Here is a 21,072-nt window from a genome sequence, read left to right on the forward strand (position 1 = left end):
AATGTGGGGGAACTATACTGCCTACCTAATGTAGGAGGACTAGAGGACTATACTGACAACCTAATGGGGGGGGGGTACTACAACCTAATGTGGGGGAACTATACTGCCAACTAAATGTGAGGGAACTACAACCTAATGTGGGGGAACGATACTGCCAACCTAATGGGGGACCTCAACCTAATGTGGGGGAACTATACCGCCAACCTAATGGGGGGGAACTACAACTTAATGTGGGGGAACTATACTGCCAACCTAATGGGGGGGGGGACTGCAACCTAATGTTGGGGAACTACAACCTAATGTGGGGGAACGATGCTGTCTTCCTAGTGTGGGGGAACTGGGAACTATGCTGCCTACCTAGTATGGGGGAACTGGGAACTATGCTGCCTACCTAGTGTGGGGGCACTATGCTGCATACTTAAAGGGGTACTCCACTGCCCCAGCATTCTGAACATTTTGTTCCAAACCCTGGGTGCAGGCTGCGGGGGTTGTGATGTCATAGTCATAGACACGCCCCTTGTGACATCACACGATACCTCCTCAATGCAAGTCTATGGGAGGGGGCGTGTCGACCAGCGCATGATACTCTAATAGTGCCCCTCCCGAGACTAGACTCTGGATCCGCCCTTGGTACAGTGCCGCCTACAAAAAATCAATATAGACAAATCGCCAGGTCCAGATGGCATTCACTCCCGTGTTCTAAAGGAATGAAGTAATGTAATAGACAGACCCCTATTTTTTTATATTTATGGACTCTATAGTGATGGGGCTGTTCCCCAGGACTGGCGCATGGCAAATGTGGTGCCAATTTTTAAAAAGGGGTCAAAAGGTGACCCCGGGAATTATAGGCCTGTTAGTTTAACCTCGGTTGTATGTAAATTGTTTGAGGGTTTTCTAAGAGATGCTATTTTGGAGTATCTTGATAAAAATAAATGTATGACCCCCATATCAGCATGGCTTTATGAGGGATCGGTCCTGTCACCTGATCAGCTTTTATGAGGAGGTGAGCTCCAGACTGGACCAGGGGGAATCGCTGGATGTCCTATATCTGGATTTTTCCAAAGCATTTGATACGGTGCCACATAAAAGATTGGTGCATAAAATGAGAAGGATTGGGCTGGGGGAGAATGTGTGTAAGTGGGTAAGTAACTGGCTCAGTGATAGGAAACAGAGGGTGGTTATTAATGGTACTTATTCTGATTGGGTGACTGATACTAGTGGGGTACCACAGGAGTCCGTCTTGGGTCCTGTCCTATTTAATATATTCATTAATGACCTTGGAGAGGGGTTGAATAGTAAAGTAGCAATCTTTGCAGATGATACTAAACTCTGCAAGAGGTAAACACTATAGAGGACAGTGCACTGTGTACAGTAGATAACACAATAGAGGACAGTGCACTGTTACAAATGGATCTGGATAGGTTGGAGATTTGGGCTGGGAAGTAGCAGATGAGGTTCAACACTGATAAATTTAAGGTAATGCACATGGGGAGGAAAAATCCGGGCAGGGATTATGTATTAAATGGGAGGACACTTGGGATGACTGACCTGGAAAAGGACTTAGGAGTCTTAGTTAACAGTAAATTTAGCTATAGTGACCAGTGTCGGGCAGCTGCTGCTAAGGCAAATAAAATCATGTGGGGCATCAATAGGGGCATAGATGCCCACGACAAGGAAATAATTCTACTGCTGTAAAGATCACTGGTCAGACCACACATAGAATACTGTGTACAGTACTGGTCAGACCACACATAATTCCGTGTACAGTACTGGTCAGACCACACATAGAATACTGTGTACAGTACTGGGCACCAGTGTACAAGAAAGATATAGTGGAGCTGGAGAGGGTTCAAAGACGAGCAACCAGAGTAATACAGGGAATGGGAGGACTACAGAAAGATTATCAGAATTGGGGTTATTTAGTTTAGAAAAAAGAAGGCTTAGGGGTGACCTAATAACTATGTATAAATATATCAGGGGACCGTACAGAGATCTCTCCCATGATCTATTTATACCCAGGACTGTATCTATAACAAGGGGGCATCCTCTACGTCTAGAGGAAAGAAGGTTTCTACACCAGCACAGACGGGGGTTCTTTACTGTTAGATTAGTGAGACTGTGGAATTCTCTCCTGGAAGAGGTGGTCATGGTGAACTCTGTAAAAGAACTCAAAAAGGGGTCTGGCTGCATTTTTGGAGAGTAATAACATCACTGGTTATGTATACTAGATTTATAGGGACAGAACGTTGATCCAGGGATTTATTCTGATGCCATATTTGGACTCGGGAAGGAATTTTTACCTCTAGTATGAGGGTTTTTTGCCTTCCTCAGGATAAACTCATTAGGGACTCATTAGGGTTATAGGTTGAACTTGATGGACTCTGGTCTTTTTTCAACCTTATGAACTATGTTACTATGTTACAGTGCTGCACCAGGGAAATGCTGCTGTATGCACCACATGCATATAGTGCCTTAGAACTCCCTGAACTTGAACAGCAATCCTTAAGAACCTTCTGGACTCAGGGTTGATGGGAATATTGTCACGATTCGGCAGGCTGGAGGTGGATCCTCTGTGCCAGAGAGGGATTAGCGTGGACCGTGTCGGTGGACCGGTTCTAAGTTGCTACTGGTATTCACCAGAGTCCGCCGCAAAGCAGGATGGTCTTGCAGCGGCGGTAGCAACCAGGTCGTATCCACCGGCAACGGCTCAACCTCTCTTACTGCTGAGATAAGCGCGGTACAAGGGAGTAGACAAGAGCAAGGTCGGACGTAGCAGAAGGTCAGGGCAGGCAGCAAGGATCGTAGTAAGGGGTAACAGCAGGAGGTCTGGAACACAGGCTAGGAATACACAAGGAAACGCTTTCACTGGCACAATGGCAACAAGATCCGGCGAGGGAGTGCAGGGGAAGTGAGGTATAAGTAGGAAGTGCACAGGTGAAGGTACTGATAAAACCTGCTGCGCCAATCAGTGGCGCACCGGCCCTTTAAATCGCAAAGACCCGGCGTGCGCGCGCCCTAAGGAGCGGGGCCGCGCGCGCCGGGACAGCACAGACGGGGAACGGGTCTGGTAAGGGAATCGAGATGCGCATCGCGAGCGGGCGCGTCCCGCATCGCGAATCGAATCCCAGCTGGGAGCAATATCACAGCGCACCCGGTCGGCAGGTCTGACCGGGGCGCTGTGAATAAGAGAACGCTGTGAGCACTCCGGGGAGGAGCGGGGACCCGGAGCGCTCGGCGTAACAAATATGAAGATAAGAATCCTTGAGGTCCAAGGTTATCAGAAAGTCCCCCGACATTAGAAGATTGCTGACAGACTGAATAGTTTCCATCCAGAAACGCTTGTGTGATAGACCGGTTGAGGAACCTTCTATAACCATTCTCCAGTCCCCGGTGACTGATGTCTGCCCCTACTCTAGAGCTCCTTTTTGGATTAGCTTTGCTTGCATCATCTGCTCTGGCCAGGCCTGACAAGAGGCCAGAGCAGCGGAGCAGAGCGGGACCTCGGACAGACATCCGGTGAGTAATTGTATTCCCCCCCCCCCACCTGTGACTGTCCAGTTGTTGTATTACTACAACTCCCATCATGACCTTCTGTCTGTGCATGATGGTAGTTTGCAACAGTTGGAGAGTTACAGTGGCAAAGTTCATGTGGGGGACAGTGGCATCATTTTTTCTGGGAGACAGCGGCATCATTAATTCTGGGGGACAGTGACATCCTTAATTCTGGGGGACAGTGACATCCTTAATTCTGGGGGGACAGTGGCATCCTTAATTCTGGGGACAGTGGTATAATTAATTCTCGGATACAGCGGCATAATTAATTCTGGGGGCACAGCAGCATCATTAATTCTGGGGGCACAGCGGAATCATTAATCCTGGAGGCACAGCGGCACCATTAATTATGGGGGGGAACAGTGGCATCAATAATTCTTTGGGGCACAGAGGTACAGTTAGTTGGTACAGGGCACAAGTGTTTGTGGAAAATGTATTTGGGGCACAGCATGTGGCAGTAATATTGCAGGGGAATAATGTGTGGCAGTAATATACCATGGGCATAGTATGTGGCAGTAATATAACAGGGGCCCAGTGTGTGGCAGTATTATATTCAGGGTACAGTGTGTGGCAGTATTATATTCAGGGGTACAGTGTGACAGTATTATATTCAGGGGGTACAGTGTGTGGCAGTATTATATTCAGGGGTACAGTGTGTGGCAGTATTCAGGTCATACATCCTCCACACTTCAGTCGCTTTTTTGCTATTTCCTTCATGGCACAGAGGCCATTAGGTGTGATCCAGTCCTTAGCGTTCAGCTTGGACCTTTACCGGATGGCAGACCTGGATATGCGGACCTTCACTAAAAATAGTTGAGTACCCCTCTTCTAGAATTAAGGGTCCTGAATGTGAGTCTGCCAGGTGGGCAAAAAATCCTGAAGGTGACCGCCAACAGGCAGAGAAGGAGAGGGGAGTTGAGACAGAATGGGAGTACTGGCAAAAAACAAGAGCCTCGGAGAAGCCCGTAGTCAGGGCGCCAAGGACTTTCTTCCCTTGGAACCCCTGGAGCACCTAGCACCCCTTTTCTAGGAACCCCAATGCTTCTCCATTATGCAGTTGATTTTCGTCCTAAACAGAATGCCAGGCTCATACATCATAGCACAGAAAGTGTGCTTTGAAGAGGTATCAGACCTCCAGGGCTTAAGCTACAAAGGGTGACGGCCCACAGAAGAGAGAGCCATGGATTTTGAGGCTAACGTCAACTGCTGAGGGGTGGCATCACACAAAAAATCAATAGCAAGGCTAGTCGTCTTGCAAGAGGCTATCACCACAGAAGTGGTGGCTGAGGCAGTGGAATAAGCCAGTCTAAAAGCGCAGTCGGCCTTGCGGTCCATAGGGTCCTGAAGGCTAGTGCCATTATTTGATGGGACCACGTTCCACTTAGATAACTTACAGATGGCCAAATCCACCTTAAGAATAGGACACCAGGAAGGTATCTGATCTTCCTGAATGGGAAATATGCTCTTAAAGCGTTTGGAAAGCACAGGACCTTTTGCCGGCTTCATCAAAGACAAGAGGGAATCATCTGCTTTAAAAGGTTCTAGGACCTTTAGGGTCAGATGTAGAGGCTTCACCCCAGTCAACATCACGGACCTCCGACCTGATGGACCTAAGCGGCCGCTGTGTTTTCTCAGGAAAAAACAAATACTGAAACTTGTCTTCTTCCGAGGATGAAGACTGAATCTTCCTGCGCTGCATCCCCAGACACCTCCATAGACCAGCTGTTTCAGCTCTTCTATGGAGGCTCCCATGGTGTTCGTGTTGGAGGATATGAAATGCTTCACCCAAATGATCACATCCTGCATGGTCATGGCACTGAAGGCGTTTCCTTTTAGAGGTAGCTTTCTAAGGAGGCGCCTCCTGGGAGCCGTCTACCGAGTAGTTAAAACAATGGGAAGGTAAAGGGAAGAAAAACCATTATCCCTGAACCAGCAAAAAATTTACCAAAAAAGGTAAATCACAAAGGCAACAAATGTTGAAGAAAATAGCAGGATAGCAAATTGCTATATACTCAGAAAAGCAGCACTTGAACACAAGTCTCAAGCACCACTGCTCCAGGAGACCCAAAACACTCAGAAGCAAGCATAAATAGTCTCTGGGGTGCCAAAACTTAAGCTCCGCCCACCCAGGGGTGGAACTGAGAAAATAAATAAAATGTATTATATCAAGCAAAAGATTATATTCAAACAAGACTTGAATAAAGAAGGCTGCCCGTAGTGCCAAACACCGGAGAGAAGCTGTAAAACACAAGCGGCTGGTAGACAGAACCCCCCCCCCCCGACAGACCTTCCAAGGGAAGGGAGAAAAAAAACACAATGTTAAAATCAAAAAGGAGGCATGGAAAAAACCCATGCTAGAGGTATGTCAAACACCCATATAAAACATAATAGGTGACACAGGGTCCAGAAAAACGGTCAAAACTTGAAAAACACACAAGGGGGCGGGGCTATTCTTCCCCTTTATGTAGAGGGGGTGGGAGGGTCTAACTACACAGTTATCAGAAGTTTGTCAATAAAAGAAATTTGGGGGGGGGCAGGGCTATGAAGTCACGAGCTCCCGGCGCCAGCTCCAGCTTTTGGAAGTTTGTTCCAAACGCTGAGCAGCAGAGTACCCCTTTAAGGCTGTCTAAGCATGCTGGGAGTTGTAGTTTCACAACATCCTGGTTGGGAATCACTGATGTGGAGGGGGGGGGGGGGGGACACTGTCTGAAGCAGTATTTCCCAACCAGGTTGTCGCAGAACTACAGCTCCCAGCATGCCCAGGCAGCCTTTTGCTATCTAGGCATGCTGGAAGTTGTAGTTTTGCAGTTGGAAACACTGCTGCCACCAACCCCCCTCCCTCCTCACCTCCCGAAGCATACACATTCTCTCTGATGACCCCCCCTGCGTCTCCCCCACGGTATTCACAGCTTCTGTTGCAGAGACAATAACTCAATGATTCAGCTGGCCGGAATGGCTCGCAGTGTGAGATCATCAGCGGGCGCCGCTGTCATTACATGGCCATTTTTTTTCACATCACCAACTTGTGGAATCATTGACTTATATCCTCTGCAGGATATCGTAGGGGAGACGCGGGGGGGGGGGGGGGAAACATGCGCAGAGCACAGCATTTTAGTCCGTAATGTTTCCCTATTAGACACACTCCGTAGAGCATCTGTGATGGTGTCGTTAAGTGACGTAATCACAGATGTTCTAGGCAATGGCAGCCCCCAGTACAGACATTATAAATTAATAAAAAGTAATACAAAAGAAAAGGAACAGAGCTGGCACAGCCGTTTAGAGAAGTAATACACACTTGCTGATTCGTGTGCCAACTCAATTCTATGCACGTAAATGTAGTACAATATGAGTAGAAAAGGAATGAGGAGGCACTCACGTATAGCAGTGAACCCATCGTCATTATTTTTGGTGCTTCAAACGGTACATACACGGTACATAATAAAATGTTAAAGACATTACATACACAGCAAACACAAATGAATGTATCTAATGTTGCATAACAATTTTATAAATATATATTTCTAAAAATAAAAAAAAATAAGGGGCACAATCCCTTTAAGGGGCATCGGGAGCTCAATACAGAATGTTATAAATGTTCCTCTCTGTTACATTTAAAAGGTTTGCTCCATTGCCATCTCCTAGGCTAAGCTGGAGAATGTTCCATTGGGTCAATTCTGTAAAGTCATTTACTGTCACATTTGTCACATTCCAGGCTAGATACTAACAACAGAGGCTGAAAGTCTTCTCATTGGCGTCATCTGTCCCACCCTCTTAGGGTTCTGCTCTTCAGGTCACATTTATTGTTATACTATGGTAGTATCAAAAGACTTAATAACATTTTCCATTCCCAGAGTCCGTAGGCAGCACAAGCCTCCCACCTATGATAACTTTTTATTGCTACAGTACAAATCCTCCTTGTCAAGTCTCCTTGTCTGGTGATCGGCTTAATAGGGGAAAACTTAAGGACTTTATTGATATATTTTATTCTCCTGACTTTGTGTGATTGTATCCAGGAAGCTTTAACCCGTTTGTTACTATGCGGCCTACAGACTCCAGGGAAAAATAAATTATGGTAGGTAACTTTTAGTCTTTTTTGTGAAAAATAATTATTCCTAATTTTCCTCCCCATTGGGGGGATATCAATTTTAAGGTGGCTGAAGTGATTTTCTTCACAGTTATGAGATACATGGAAATGAGGCCGAGGTAATACATAGTAATCACCAATAATTATCATCCATAGAAATCATCCAATCATACTGTAGTGTAGAGCTACAAGTCACTACTAAATGATACACAATAGCATTACACATTACTTCTCATTACCGTTATTTACCTACAAAGGTCACATGAAACCTAAGCTTCTGCTTAGGTTTCATTATGAAGTTTATTCTCACAACAGAACTTAGAAACATCACATTTTACTGTTACCTGAGATCTCATATTTCCATTCTACATATTATTATATTTTAATAATTTATTATTTCATCTATTAGTCTCCAGTGTGAATTCTCTCATGTCTAGAAAGTTGTGATTTCTGTATAAAACATTTCCCACATTCTGAACATGAATATGGCCTCTCTCCTGTGTGAATTCTCTCATGTTCAACAAGATATGACCTCCTTATAAAACATTTCCCACATTCTAAACATGAATATGGCTTATCTCCAGTGTGAATTCTCTCATGTCTAACAAGCGCTGATTTACTTTTAAAACACTTACTACATTCTGAACATGAATATGGCTTCTCTCCAGTGTGAATTCTTTCATGTTTAATAAGCTCTGGCTTACTTATAAAACATTTCCCACATTCTGAACATGAATATGGCTTCTCTCCTGTGTGAATTCTCTCATGTTTTGAAAGATGGGATACATTTGTAAAACATTTACCACATTCAGAACATGAATATGGCTTCTCTCCTGTGTGAATTCTCTCATGTCTAACAAGCTCTGATTTCGTTTTAAAACATTTCCCACATTCTGAGCACGAATATGGCTTCACTCCTGTGTGAATTCTCTCATGTCTAACAAGCTCTGATTTAGCTTTAAAACATTTCCCACATTCTGAACATGAATATGGCTTCTCTTCTGTGTGAATTCTCTCATGTCTAACAAGGTCTGATTTAGTTTTAAAACATTTATCACATTCTGAACATGAATGTGGCTTGTCTCCTGTGTAAATTATCCCATGTTTTGAAAGCTTCTTTCCCGTGTGATTTTGCTCATGTCTAACAAGCTCTGATTTAGTTTTAAAACCTTTCCCACATTCTGAACATGAATATGGCTTCACTCCTGTGTGAATTCTCTCATGTCTAACAAGCACTGATTTAGTTTTAAAACATTTTCCACATTCTGAACATGAATATGGCTTCTCTCCTGTGTGAGTTCTCTCATGTATTAAAAGGTATGATTGTTGTTTAAAACACTTACCACATTCTGAACATGAATATGGCTTCTCTCCCGTGTGAGTTCTCTCATGTCTAAGAAGATGTGATTTACGTTTAAAGCATTTTTCACATTCTAAACATGAATAAGGCATCTCCCCTGTGTGAATTCTCATATGTATAACAAGAGATGATTTTCTTGTAAAACATTTTTCACATTGTGAACATAAATATGGCTTTTTTCCTGTATGAATTCTCTTATGTACAATAAGATGGGATTGTGTTATACACCGCTTTCCAAACACATACAGCTTCCTTCTTGCATGAATTTTTCTGTGTGTAACAAGATCTGATCTTCTAGTAAGAAATTTCCCACATTCATCACATTGAATCCTTTTCCCCCCTTTCTGATCTGTTCTTGTGGTAACAATGTGTGGTTGGTCAGGAGAAGGTTCCTCATGATCAGGTGGATTATTATAGGATAGATCTGGATGGACATTAGGGGTAAGGAGGTCTTCTCCTGAGGAGCGCTCCATCATATCTTCATCTTCTCCTTTATCATTCAGGGATAACATGAAGTTTCCCTCAGAATTCTTACTGGGATTTTCTGTTGGGATAAAAATGGATTATGGCAAATGTATAAAATATTAAGTTGGAAACACACATGAAGTTTTGCTGCCGTTTTTGATGGTCACCTGACCCCAGAAGAGAATACAGAGGAGATGATAACCCCCCCCCCCCCCCCCCTTTGTAGTTTCCTTCTTTTTGGGGTCACTCCGGGCACTGACTCTAGAGATTTTTCTGCTTATAACAGCATTTAGAAATATGTTCCCCCCATGATCAGAGGAAACAATAGACTGGAGGAGACCCTATTGACTCCTTTTCAGAGCATGCTCTGTGACCTGTGCAGAAGTCATTGTGGAGGTAACATTGGCCCTGAATACTTCTCACTAGTTCAACTTCTATCTCCAGAACTGAGAACTAGAGTTAGATGTAATTTAGATGTCTCCCCTCTCCAAAACCATTACACCTCCTACACTACAGGACTGTTCACACCTGACAGGAAGGACTCATCCATTCATACTGCTTGTGACCAATTATACCCTCCCCCCCCCCCCCCCCCATCAGCACAGGCCACAGAGATCTGGATCCATCTGATCAGGTGATGGTTCTCCAGAGATTATTATCCATTACTACATACCAGGGGCGGACTGACAACTCATAGGGCCCCCGGGCAAACGATGATCATGGGGCCCCTGTGTGTAAGCCACACGTATACAGATGCCTTCCTACATACAACAAATGAAGAAAATATAGAAAAATAAACTTACATTTCACCCCTTAAGGACACAGCCCATATTGGCTTTAACCCCTTTAGGACTCAGGGTTTTCCCGTTTTTGCACTTTCGTTTTTTCCTCCTTACCTTTTAAAAATCATAACCCTTTCAATTTTCCACCTAAAAATCCATATTATGGCTTATTTTTTGCGTCGCCAATTCTACTTTGCAGTGACATCAGTCATTTTACCCAAAAATGCACGGCGAAACAGGAAAAAAAAATCATTGTGCGACAAAATCAGTGCATAATTCGGTAAAAATTACACCTTATCATTATTCTGTAGGTCCATACGGTTAAAATGATACCCTACTTATATAGGGTTGATTTTGTCGCACTTCTGGAAAAAATCATAACTACATGCAGGAAAATTTACACGTTTAAAAATGTCATTTTCTGACCCCTATAACTTTTTTATTTTTCCACGTACAGGGCAGTATGAGGACTCATTTTTTGCGCCGTGATCTGAAGTTTTTATCGGTATGATTTCTGTTTTGATCGGACTTTTTGATCACTTTTTATTCATTTTTTTAATGGTATAAAAAGTGATCAAAAATGCAATTTGGAATTTTTTTGCGCGTACGCCATTGACCGTGCGGTTTAATTAATGATATATTTTTATAGTTCGGACATTTATGCACGCGGCGATACCACATATGTTTATTTTATTTAATTTTTTTTACACAGTTTTATTTTTTTTATGGGAAAAGGGGGGTGATTCAAACTTTTATTAGGGAAGGGGTTAAATGACCTTTATTAACACTTTTTTTTTACATTTTTTTGCAGTGTTATAGGTCCCATAGGGACCTATAACACTGCACACACTGATCTCTTATACTGATCATTGTTATCCCATAGGGACCTATAACACTGCACACACTGATCTCTTATACTGATCATTGTTATCCCATAGGGACCTATAACACTGCACACACTGATCTCTTATACTGATCATTGTTATCCCATAGGGACCTATAACACTGCACACACTGATCTCCTATGCTGATCACTGGCGTGTATTAACACGCCTGTGATCAGCATTATCGGCGCTTGACTGCTCCTGCCTGGATCTCAGGCACGGAGCAGTCATTCGTCGATCGGACACCGAGGAGGCAGGTAAGGGCCCTCCCGGTGTCCGATCAGCTGTTCGGGACGCCGCAATTTCACCGCGGCGGTCCCGAACAGCCCGACTGAGCAGCCGGGATACTTTCAGTTTCACTTTAGAAGCGGCGGTCAGCTTTGACCGCCGCTTCTAAAGGGTTAATACCGCACATCGCCGCGATCGGCGATGTGTGGTATTAGCCGCGGGTCCCGGCCGTTGATGAGCGCCGGGACCGAAGCGATATGATGCAGGATCGCGGCGCGATCCCGCTTCATATCGCAGGAGCCGGCGCAGGACGTGAATATACGTCCTGCGTCGTTAAGGGGTTAAGGATGCAGACAATCAAATTTTTGCATTTTTTTTTTCCTCCTCACGTTCTAAAAGGCATAAGATTTTCCAGCTACAGACCCACGTGAGGGCTGGATTTTATCCTGACCAATTGTACTTTGTAATGATACCTTTCATTTTACCATAAAATGTACGGCGCAACCAAAAAACAATATTTGTGAGGGGAAATTGAAAAACTCTGACCCCAAAAATTTGTACTGAATACAAGGCTGTATGAGGGTCGTGATCTGTAGTTTTTATCGGTACCATTTTTTGTTTTGATTTTTGATCGCTTTTTATTAAAAAAAATTTCCCGCTCATATATGAAGTGACCAAAAATCAGCAGTTCTTATTTTTTACATTTACGCCGTTCACCGTACGGTTTAATTAACATTATATTTTAATAGTTCAGACATTTCCACATGCAGCGATACCACGTTTCTTTTTGATTACATTATTTTTTTAGTTTAAAAAAAATGTAAAAAGGGTGTAATGTCCTATTAACTTAAATTAGGGGCTTATTCACATTTATTTATTTATTAATAAGGGGCTTATTCACATTTATGAACTTAAAATATTATAGTAACACTAAACTGTATTGATCAGTGTTGGTGGCGCGCTCTGTTTCTCCAGTTTCTGTAGTGCATTTTATACTTTATTTATTGCTGTAATTTGTCAGGTAATGCTGGAAGATGCAGTTAGTTACTAACCCCTACAACTCCCAACATTCCCTCATACAGCCTATGGTTCTGCAGCTGCCCAAACCAAAACTACAACTCCCAGCATGTCGTACTATACAAAAGTATAGTGTAGGTTATGGTGCAATATGCTGGGAGTTGTAGTTTTGGTTTGGAGTAGTTGCAGAGCAATAGGTTGTGTCAAGGAATGCTGGGAGTTACAGTTACTAACTACAATGCCCAGCATGCCCTGATCCAGCCTATGGCTCTGCAGCTGACCCAAAACTACAACTCCCAGTATGTGGCACCATAACCTACACTATACTTTTATATAGTACTACATACTGGGAGTTGTAGTTTTGGGTCAGTTGCAGAGCCATAGGCTGGATCAGGGCATGCTGGGGTTGCACTTACTAACTACAACACCCAGCATCCCCCGATATATTCTTTGGCTCTGCAGCTGTCCTGCATGTTGAACCTTAATTATTAGTTTTTACATTTTCCAAGGGCTGGCACCCACTTACCCCTTATAAACTGAAGGTCACTGCCAAACTGTACTTACCTGTGTTAGTTCCTCACTGTGGACAACTAATAGACATTCAGGAGGGATGGCAGGGAAATGTCGCGCATGCGCTGTGCAGAGTGCAGGCAAAGATGAAGAGGACCAGAGCGGAGCCATCACGGCCACGCTCTACTGTGGGCCTCCCCACTAACTTCTGGCAAGTGGCACGCTTGCAGAATTAGGGGATTACTTGCAGAATGGTGGCCGGGTGACTACAGGGGTGGTATTACTGCTTGATAGGGAAGTTGGTGCCCAGGGGGGGGGGGGGGGGGGGGGGAATAAACTGCTGGCAGCAGAAGGCACCCCTAAGACCTGGGGGCACTGGCCGAGTGCTCGACGTGTAAGTCGGCCCGTTACATACCTGGGGAAACACCTCCTGGAATTATTACATACCTGGGGTAACACCTCCTGGAATTATTACATACCTGGGGTAACACCTCCTGGAATTTCCTCCTTCACTTCCCTCATACACGGGTGATGGCCCCTCATCCTCTCTTCTTCATCCTCCACTTTATTATTAGTCAGATCTCCCCCCTGATGTGACATATAGAACAATTCACTACAATACAGCAGACAGGAGGAGCAACAGAGACCCCCAAAATCTATCCCCACATAGAGACCCCCCTATAGAGATATAGGATCAGCCTCATCTACCTGATGCTTCTCTGGGACATTTCCCTCTGGACAGTCCTGGGAATACAGAGGACGGGGACACCTCTCGGGTGGATTTCTATCAATGACTCCATCTGTAGAGAACACACAGGGAATGAAAAGATTATTCCATGTGATGATCAGATGATGGGTGTAGTAGTATCTAGGAGACCCTCCACCAATAAAAATCTCCCCCTCCTTACACTGCTGACCGGCGCCAAAATCCGTCTCCTCTTCTGGTTCATCTTTAACCTCAGCCTTAATATCCATCAGATCTTCACCCTAAAGAGAAAAAAAAGAAGAAAAAACACAAAATAAAGGGGGCTCCTGAAACCCAGCTCAATTAACTCAGGGGGCACATGGCACCATAGTTCCCAGTATACATCCCCCCCCCCCTTATTTCCTTCTCCTTTATCTCCACAGGTTGTTTTCCTCAGTTATTCTGCCCGGTAACAGCTGTTCTGCTGAGAGATGGATTCCTGCTTCTGATTGGAGGATCAGATTCTGCCCGGTAACCATGATCTTCTGCCTAGCGATGCTCCAGCCCAACAACAGCATTCTGATTGGCTGGAGGCCCATTGGCGGGAAAAGTATTTCCCTTATATACTGGGCTGTGGTGTCTCCAGCTCAGTCACCTGTGGGAAGATTAGAAGAAGCCCCGCCCTCCCCTTTACTTCACTTTCCTTTCCATCACAATGAGGGGAAATTTATCAAACGCTTTAGACTTTTTTTTTGTTGTTTTTTTTTGTGGTAAAAGGTCTCATGTGTGGTCCATGCGACTTTACTGCACCGCGGAATTGTGAGAAATAACTTCTAAAAAGTTGTAACTGCGACTTTTTGTGCGAAAGCTCCGCCCCCACCCACATTTATCACCTTTCCCTCTAGCTGTTGTAAGACTACAATTCCCAGCATGCCCTTCCAGTAAGGATATGCTGGGAGCTGTAGTTGCAACAGGTAGCGGGCGGGTGCTCGGGGAGCGGTATACAAAGCTGCGGCAGTGTGCTCACGGCTCCGGGCAGGAAATATGAAATTACAGCGCCGTGATTTTATACTCCGCATCTACCACCCGCCCGCTACCTGTTGTAACTACAACTTCCAGCATATCCTTACTGTAAAGGCATGCTGGGAATTGTAGTCTTACTACAGCCAGCGGGCGGGTGGTAGATGCAGGTGAGCAGAAAGTGGCTTGAATTTTAAAACCAGGGTGCCTCCAGCTGTTGCTAAACTACAACTCCCATCATAGGAGTATATGTAACATAGATCAGACTCCTTGCACTACGTAATATATTTGTTGCACGTACACATTTCCAACACCACAAATTAAGGAGTAAATAAAATACAAAACTACAACTCCCAGCATGCCCTGACAGTGAGGACATGCTGGGAGTTGTAGTTTTGCAACAGCTGGAGAGTCATAGATTGGGAATTGCTGCCCTAACAGGTGTCTCGCTATATGGTAAACAACTACAACTCCCAGCACCCCCCGAGTTTTATTAAATGTTAATAAGTCACTGCTCAAAAAAAGTAATTTGCCCTCTTCTCCCGTTTAACAAATAAAACAAATATATAAACATATTCGGTATCGCGATAGAAACGTCCAAACTAATAAAGTAAAATGTTACAGATCAAGCACAGTGAACGGCGTAAACATAAAAGACACCAAAGTACAAAATTGCGGATTTTCTGTCCCATTATATTCCAAATTCACATGAAAAAATGTGACCAAAACGTCAGATATATACAAAAATGATACCGCTAAAAACTACAGATTATGGCGCAAAAATGAGCCCTCATACCGACCCATGTGTAGAAAAAATCAGAAAGTTATAGGGGTCAGCAACATGTCTATTAGTTATATGTTATTGTGGTTCTGTTATTTTATTACTATGACTTTGGTTTGAGTATTTAGCATTTTGATCATAGTTATTTATTTATTCCTGCATGAGCAGAGCCGGGCACCGGGCAAGAGATTGTGGGGCTCCTTACCCAGATCAAATGAGGTTCCCCTTTAATTAGGGTCGGACCTATGGTGCCATGATCAGGGGTTGAATCCCTTTATGGTCATATTATGGGGGGACTATAAGGGCATCTACCTGATTGTTCTCTGGGACATTTCCCTCTGGACAGTCCTGGGAATACAGAGGACGGGGACACCTCTCGGGTGGATTTCTATCAATGACTCCATCTGTAGGGAACACACAGGGAATGAATACATCAGTGCTGGATAGATTTCTATGTTACTAGGTAGTGAGAGTGATATATATATACATATATGTCTCTTCTTACCTTGTGATGTGAGGGGCCGGTGATCCTCCATCATGAATATGTCCTGGTACAGATCCTTGTGTCCTTCTACATACTCCCACTCCTCCATGGAGAAATAGACCGCCACATCCTGACACCTTATAGGAACCTGACACACAATGATACCGTCATCACCAGATCCCTCCATTACTGTATAATGTCCCAGCAGTGTCACCTCTCTAATCATCACCAGACCCCTCCATTACTGTATAATGTCCCAGCAGTGTCACCTCTCTATTCATCACCAGACCCCTCCATTACTGTATAATGTTCCAGCAGGGTCACCTCTCTATCACCAGACCCCTCCATTACTGTATAATGTCCCAGCAGTGTCACCTCTCCAATCATCACCAGACCCCTCCATTACTGTATAATGTCCCAGCAGTGTCACCTCTCCAGTCATCACAGACCCCTCCATTACTGTATAATGTCCCAGCAGTGTCACCTCTCCAGTCATCACCAGACCCCTCCATTACTGTATAATGTCCCAGCAGTGTCACCTCTCCAGTCATCACCAGACCCCTCCATTACTGTATAATGTCCCAGCAGTGTCACCTCTCTAATCATCACCAGACCCCTCCATTACTGTATAATGTCCCAGCAGTGTCACCTCTCCAGTCATCACCAGACCCCTCCATTACTGTATAATGTCCAGCAGTGTCACCTCTCCAGTCATCACCAGACCCCTCCATTACTGTATAATGTCCCTGCAGTGTCACCTCTCCAGTCATCACCAGACCCCTCCATTACTGTATAATGTCCCAGCAGTGTCACCTCTCCAGTCATCACCAGACCCCTCTATTACTGTATAATGTCCCAGCAGTGTCACCTCTCTAATCATCACCAGACCCCTCCATTACTGTATAATGTCCCAGCAGGGTCACCTCTCCAGTCATCACCAGACCCCTCCATTACTGTATAATGTCCCAGCAGGTTCACCTCTCCAGTCATCACCAGACCCCTCCATTACTGTATAATGTCCCTGCAGTGTCACCTCTCCAGTCATCACCAGACCCCTCCATTACTGTACAATGTCCCAGCAGTGTCACCTCTCCAGTCATCACCAGACCCCTCCATTACTGTATAATGTCCCAGCAGTGTCACCTCTCCAATCATCACCAGACCCCTCCATTACTGTATAATGTCCCAGCAGTGTCACCTCTCCAGTCATCACCAGACCCCTCTATTACTGTATAATGTCCCAGCAGTGTCACCTCTCTAATCATCACCAGACCCCTCCATTACTGTATAATGTCCCAGCAGGGTCACCTCTCCAGTCATCACCAGACCCCTCCATTACTGTATAATGTCCCAGCAGGGTCACCTCTCCAGTCATCACCAGACCCCTCCATTACTGTATAATGTCCCAGCATGGTCACCTCTCCAGTCATCACCAGACCCCTCCATTACTGTATAATGTCCCAGCAGTGTCACCTCTCCAATCATCACCAGACCCCTCCATTACTGTATAATGTCCCAGCAGTGTCACCTCTCCAGTCATCACCAGACCCCTCTATTACTGTATAATGTCCCAGCAGTGTCACCTCTCTAATCATCACCAGACCCCTCCATTACTGTATAATGTCCCAGCAGGGTCACCTCTCCAGTCATCACCAGACCCCTCCATTACTGTATAATGTCCCAGCAGGGTCACCTCTCCAGTCATCACCAGACCCCTCCATTACTGTATAATGTCCCAGCATGGTCACCTCTCCAGTCAGCAGCTCAGTGATCCTGTGGATGAGTTCTAGGATCTTTTCCTCATGTATCAGTGAGTGAGGTGGAGGCTCCATGATGGGGCCCCGGGCCCTGCTCCATCCTCCTGACTCATAGAGATGGCTGCTGGGGGCCACACACTCCCCCCATGTCTTCTTCACTATGGTGTCAGCCTGTGTATGGAGAGAGACAATGAGGGGACTGACCCCAGTATTCCTCCCTCACTACAAAGAGGAGATTGTGCCCCTTTATAGAGCTCTAGTGAGCACATCTGGAATACTGGGGTCAGTTCTGGAGACCTCACCTACAAAGAGACATCCAGAACATAGGGCGGCTCCAAAGATGGGGACAACAATGGTGGAAATGTAGATGGGGACAACAATGGTGGAAATGCAGATGGGGACAACAATGGTGGAAATGTAGATGGGGACAACAATGGTGGAAATGTAGATGGGGACAACAATGGTGGAAATGTAGATGGGGACAACAATGGTGGAAATGTAGATGGGGACAACAATGGTGGAAATGTAGATGGGGGACAACAATGGTGGAAATGTAGATGGGGGACAACAATGGTGGAAATGTAGATGGGGGGACAACAATGGTGGAAATGTAGATGGGGGCCAACAATGGTGGAAATGTAGATGGGGGGACAACAATGGGGGGAAATGTAGATGGGGGGACAACAATGGTGGAAATGTAGATGGGGACAACAATGGTGGAAATGTAGATGGGGGGACAACAATGGGGGGAAATGTAGATGGGGGGACAACAATGGTGGAAATGTAGATGGGGGACAACAATGGTGGAAATGTAGATGTGGGGACAACAATAGTGGGAATGTAGATGGGGGAACAACAATGGGGGGAAATGTAGATGGGGGGACAACAATGGCGGAAATGTAGATGGGGGACAACAATGGTGGAAATGTAGATGGGGACAACAATGGTGGAAATGTAGATGGAGTAGTAATCCCCTTACTACTGGGGTGACACATTGTAACAAACCTCCTCCTCATGTAATCTCCTTACTACTGGGGTGACACACTGTAACAAACCTCCTCCTCATGTAATCTCCTTACTACTGGAATCACACACTGTAACAAACCTCCTCCTCATGTTATGAATTTACTACTGTAGTGACACACTGTAACAAACCTCCTCCTCATGTTAAGAACTTACTACTGGGGTGACACACTGTAACAAACCTCCTCCTCATGTTAAGAACTTACTACTGGGGTGACACACTGTAACAAACCTCCTCCTCATGTTAAGAACTTACTACTGGGGTGACACACTGTAACATACCTCCTATTCATGTATTCTCCTTATCACGAAGTGCTCCTCCAGGACCTGCTCTGTAACTGCTGGATGTGCAGGACTTGTGATGATGTCACAATCATGTGACCAGTATATGGGGAGGGCGGAGCTCAACAGGATAGGAGTGATTTTGGATGAAGGACCTGTGAGGATGGTCATGTGACTTTAGTGGGCGGAGCTCAGCAGGATAGTAAAGATCGTGAATAAAGGATCTGTAAGAATGGTCATGTGACAGCAGTGGGCGTGGCTAAGCAGGGTAGAAGAGGTTGCGGTGAAGGACCTGTGAGGATGGTCATGTGACAGGAGTGGGCGGGGCTCTGCAGTAGAGGACATGTGACCAGTAGGGGAGGAGCTCAGTGAAGAGGAGACGGTGTGAGGTGAGTTTATGAGGCTGAAGTTGGTTTCTTATAATGACAAATAAACCTTTTCTCCTTATTTTCATGCAGTAAATCTGATTTCTATAAATATAAGTTTATATATTATTTGGAAACAATCAGATTAATAAAAAAAAAAAAATCCAGAACGTTTGTGTTTTTACTCTAAACAATATTACACGATGGATGAAAAAATATGCATTGTGAATAAGTAACTGAGGAATTTAAGGGGTTAAACGCTATTGGGCCACTGACCTAAGAGAAAAGGAGTACGGCCCCTCCATAATCCCCAACTGTACCCAGCCTGGACCACACTGGGGATCGGCAGGAACACAGGCGCCCAGTATATACATTTTCAGTATTTTTAATAAGTAACTAACTGGTGATTTGTAAAGAATCTGTACGATTGGTTGTCTGAAAATCTGCGTCACTTTTGAACACATTTTTAATGACCTGTGTTCTTTATTCTGTGGGTCAATACGATTAAAATGATCCCCATGTTATATACTTTATTTTTGTACCGCTTAAAAAAAAATCTAAAACTTTTTGTACAAAATCAGTAATCTAAAATCGCCCTATTTTGACCACCTATAACTTTCATTTTTCCGTATATAGGGCGGTATGAGGGCTCATTTTTTGCGCCGTCATCTGTACTTTTTATTGATACCACATTTGCATATATAAAACTTTTAGATCATTTTTTATTCATTTTTTTTTTTTTTTATAAAGTGTGACAAAAAAGCTGCATTTTTGGACTTTTTTTTTATTTTTTACGTTTACGCCATTCACCGTACGGGATAATTAACATTATATTTTGATAGTACGGACAATTATGCACGCGGCAATACCAAATATGTTTCTACGCTTTTTGGGGATAAAATGGGGAAAAAAATTGACAATTTTTATTGGGGGAGGGGATTTTTCACTTTTTTTTACTTTTTATTTTTACATTTTTCAACTTTTATTTTACACTTTTTATGTCCCCATAGGGGACTGTCTATAGCAATCATTTGATTGATAATAGTGTTCAGTGCTATGCATAGGACATAGCACTGATCAGTATTATCGGTCATCTTCTGCTCTGGTCTGCCCGATCTCAGACCAGAGCAGAAGACCCCCGGGAGACGGCCCTTGACAATGGGATGGAAAAGGTTTTTTGACCAGAAAGATACTGAAATGAGAGTAATAATGCTCTTTATTCAGTGTAAATTGCTATTGGGAAAGGATGGTTACCGAAAGTCCGAAAGAAAAAAGCCATAATCAACGTTGGCCTGATGATAGAAGAAAAATGCGCACAAGAACACAAGGATCAACTGTACAAGTGCAACCACAAAACAGAGCAAGTCCTATTCAGGAGGAGGAGAATTTTGCCAATTGTTCAGGTGAAGATGATGACAAACTGAATTGTGTGTAGGCAGAAAAACAATCCGAATGAGCCTAAGGGTACGTTCAGACGAGCGGATTTTCACAGCGGATTTCACTGCCGATCTGCCGCTGAAGGACCTCTATATGCTGCCTTTACATGTGCCTGCTCGGAGCGGCAATACGCAGACACACTGCGATGTGCGAGTCCCCGTATACTCTCACATCGCGGCGGCGGCTCTCGGTCTAGCTCATTGAGCAGGAGGAGCGGACGCGATGCGTAAGAGTACACCGCGCCTGCGCGGCAACTCTCACATCGCTTCAGTGTGTCTGCACGTAGCGGCGTATTGCCGCTCCAAACAGGCACACGTAAAGCCAGCATACAGAGGGTCCTTCAGCGGCGGATCCGC

General features: G+C 44.6%; 2 protein-coding genes across 2 annotated transcripts in view; one reads left to right on the forward strand and one right to left on the reverse strand.

The window, feature by feature from the left end:
- Positions 1-21,072, reverse strand: part of LOC130306231 (uncharacterized) — an 870,792-nt gene that overhangs the window by 588,986 nt on the left and 260,734 nt on the right. The window contains exons 9-11 of the mRNA XM_056552075.1: positions 15,681-15,772; positions 13,791-13,869; positions 13,591-13,682 (exon numbers count right to left, since the gene is read on the reverse strand). Of these exons, the coding sequence (XP_056408050.1) occupies positions 13,591-13,682; positions 13,791-13,869; positions 15,681-15,772 (263 nt within the window). The remainder of the gene's footprint in view (positions 1-13,590; positions 13,683-13,790; positions 13,870-15,680; positions 15,773-21,072) is intronic.
- LOC130277291 (zinc finger protein 345-like) overlaps positions 1-21,072 on the forward strand; it is a 304,690-nt gene that overhangs the window by 114,605 nt on the left and 169,013 nt on the right. The window lies entirely within an intron of this gene.

The sequence above is a fragment of the Hyla sarda genome, chromosome 1 (assembly GCF_029499605.1).
Source record: "Hyla sarda isolate aHylSar1 chromosome 1, aHylSar1.hap1, whole genome shotgun sequence".
Taxonomy (NCBI): domain Eukaryota; kingdom Metazoa; phylum Chordata; class Amphibia; order Anura; family Hylidae; genus Hyla; species Hyla sarda.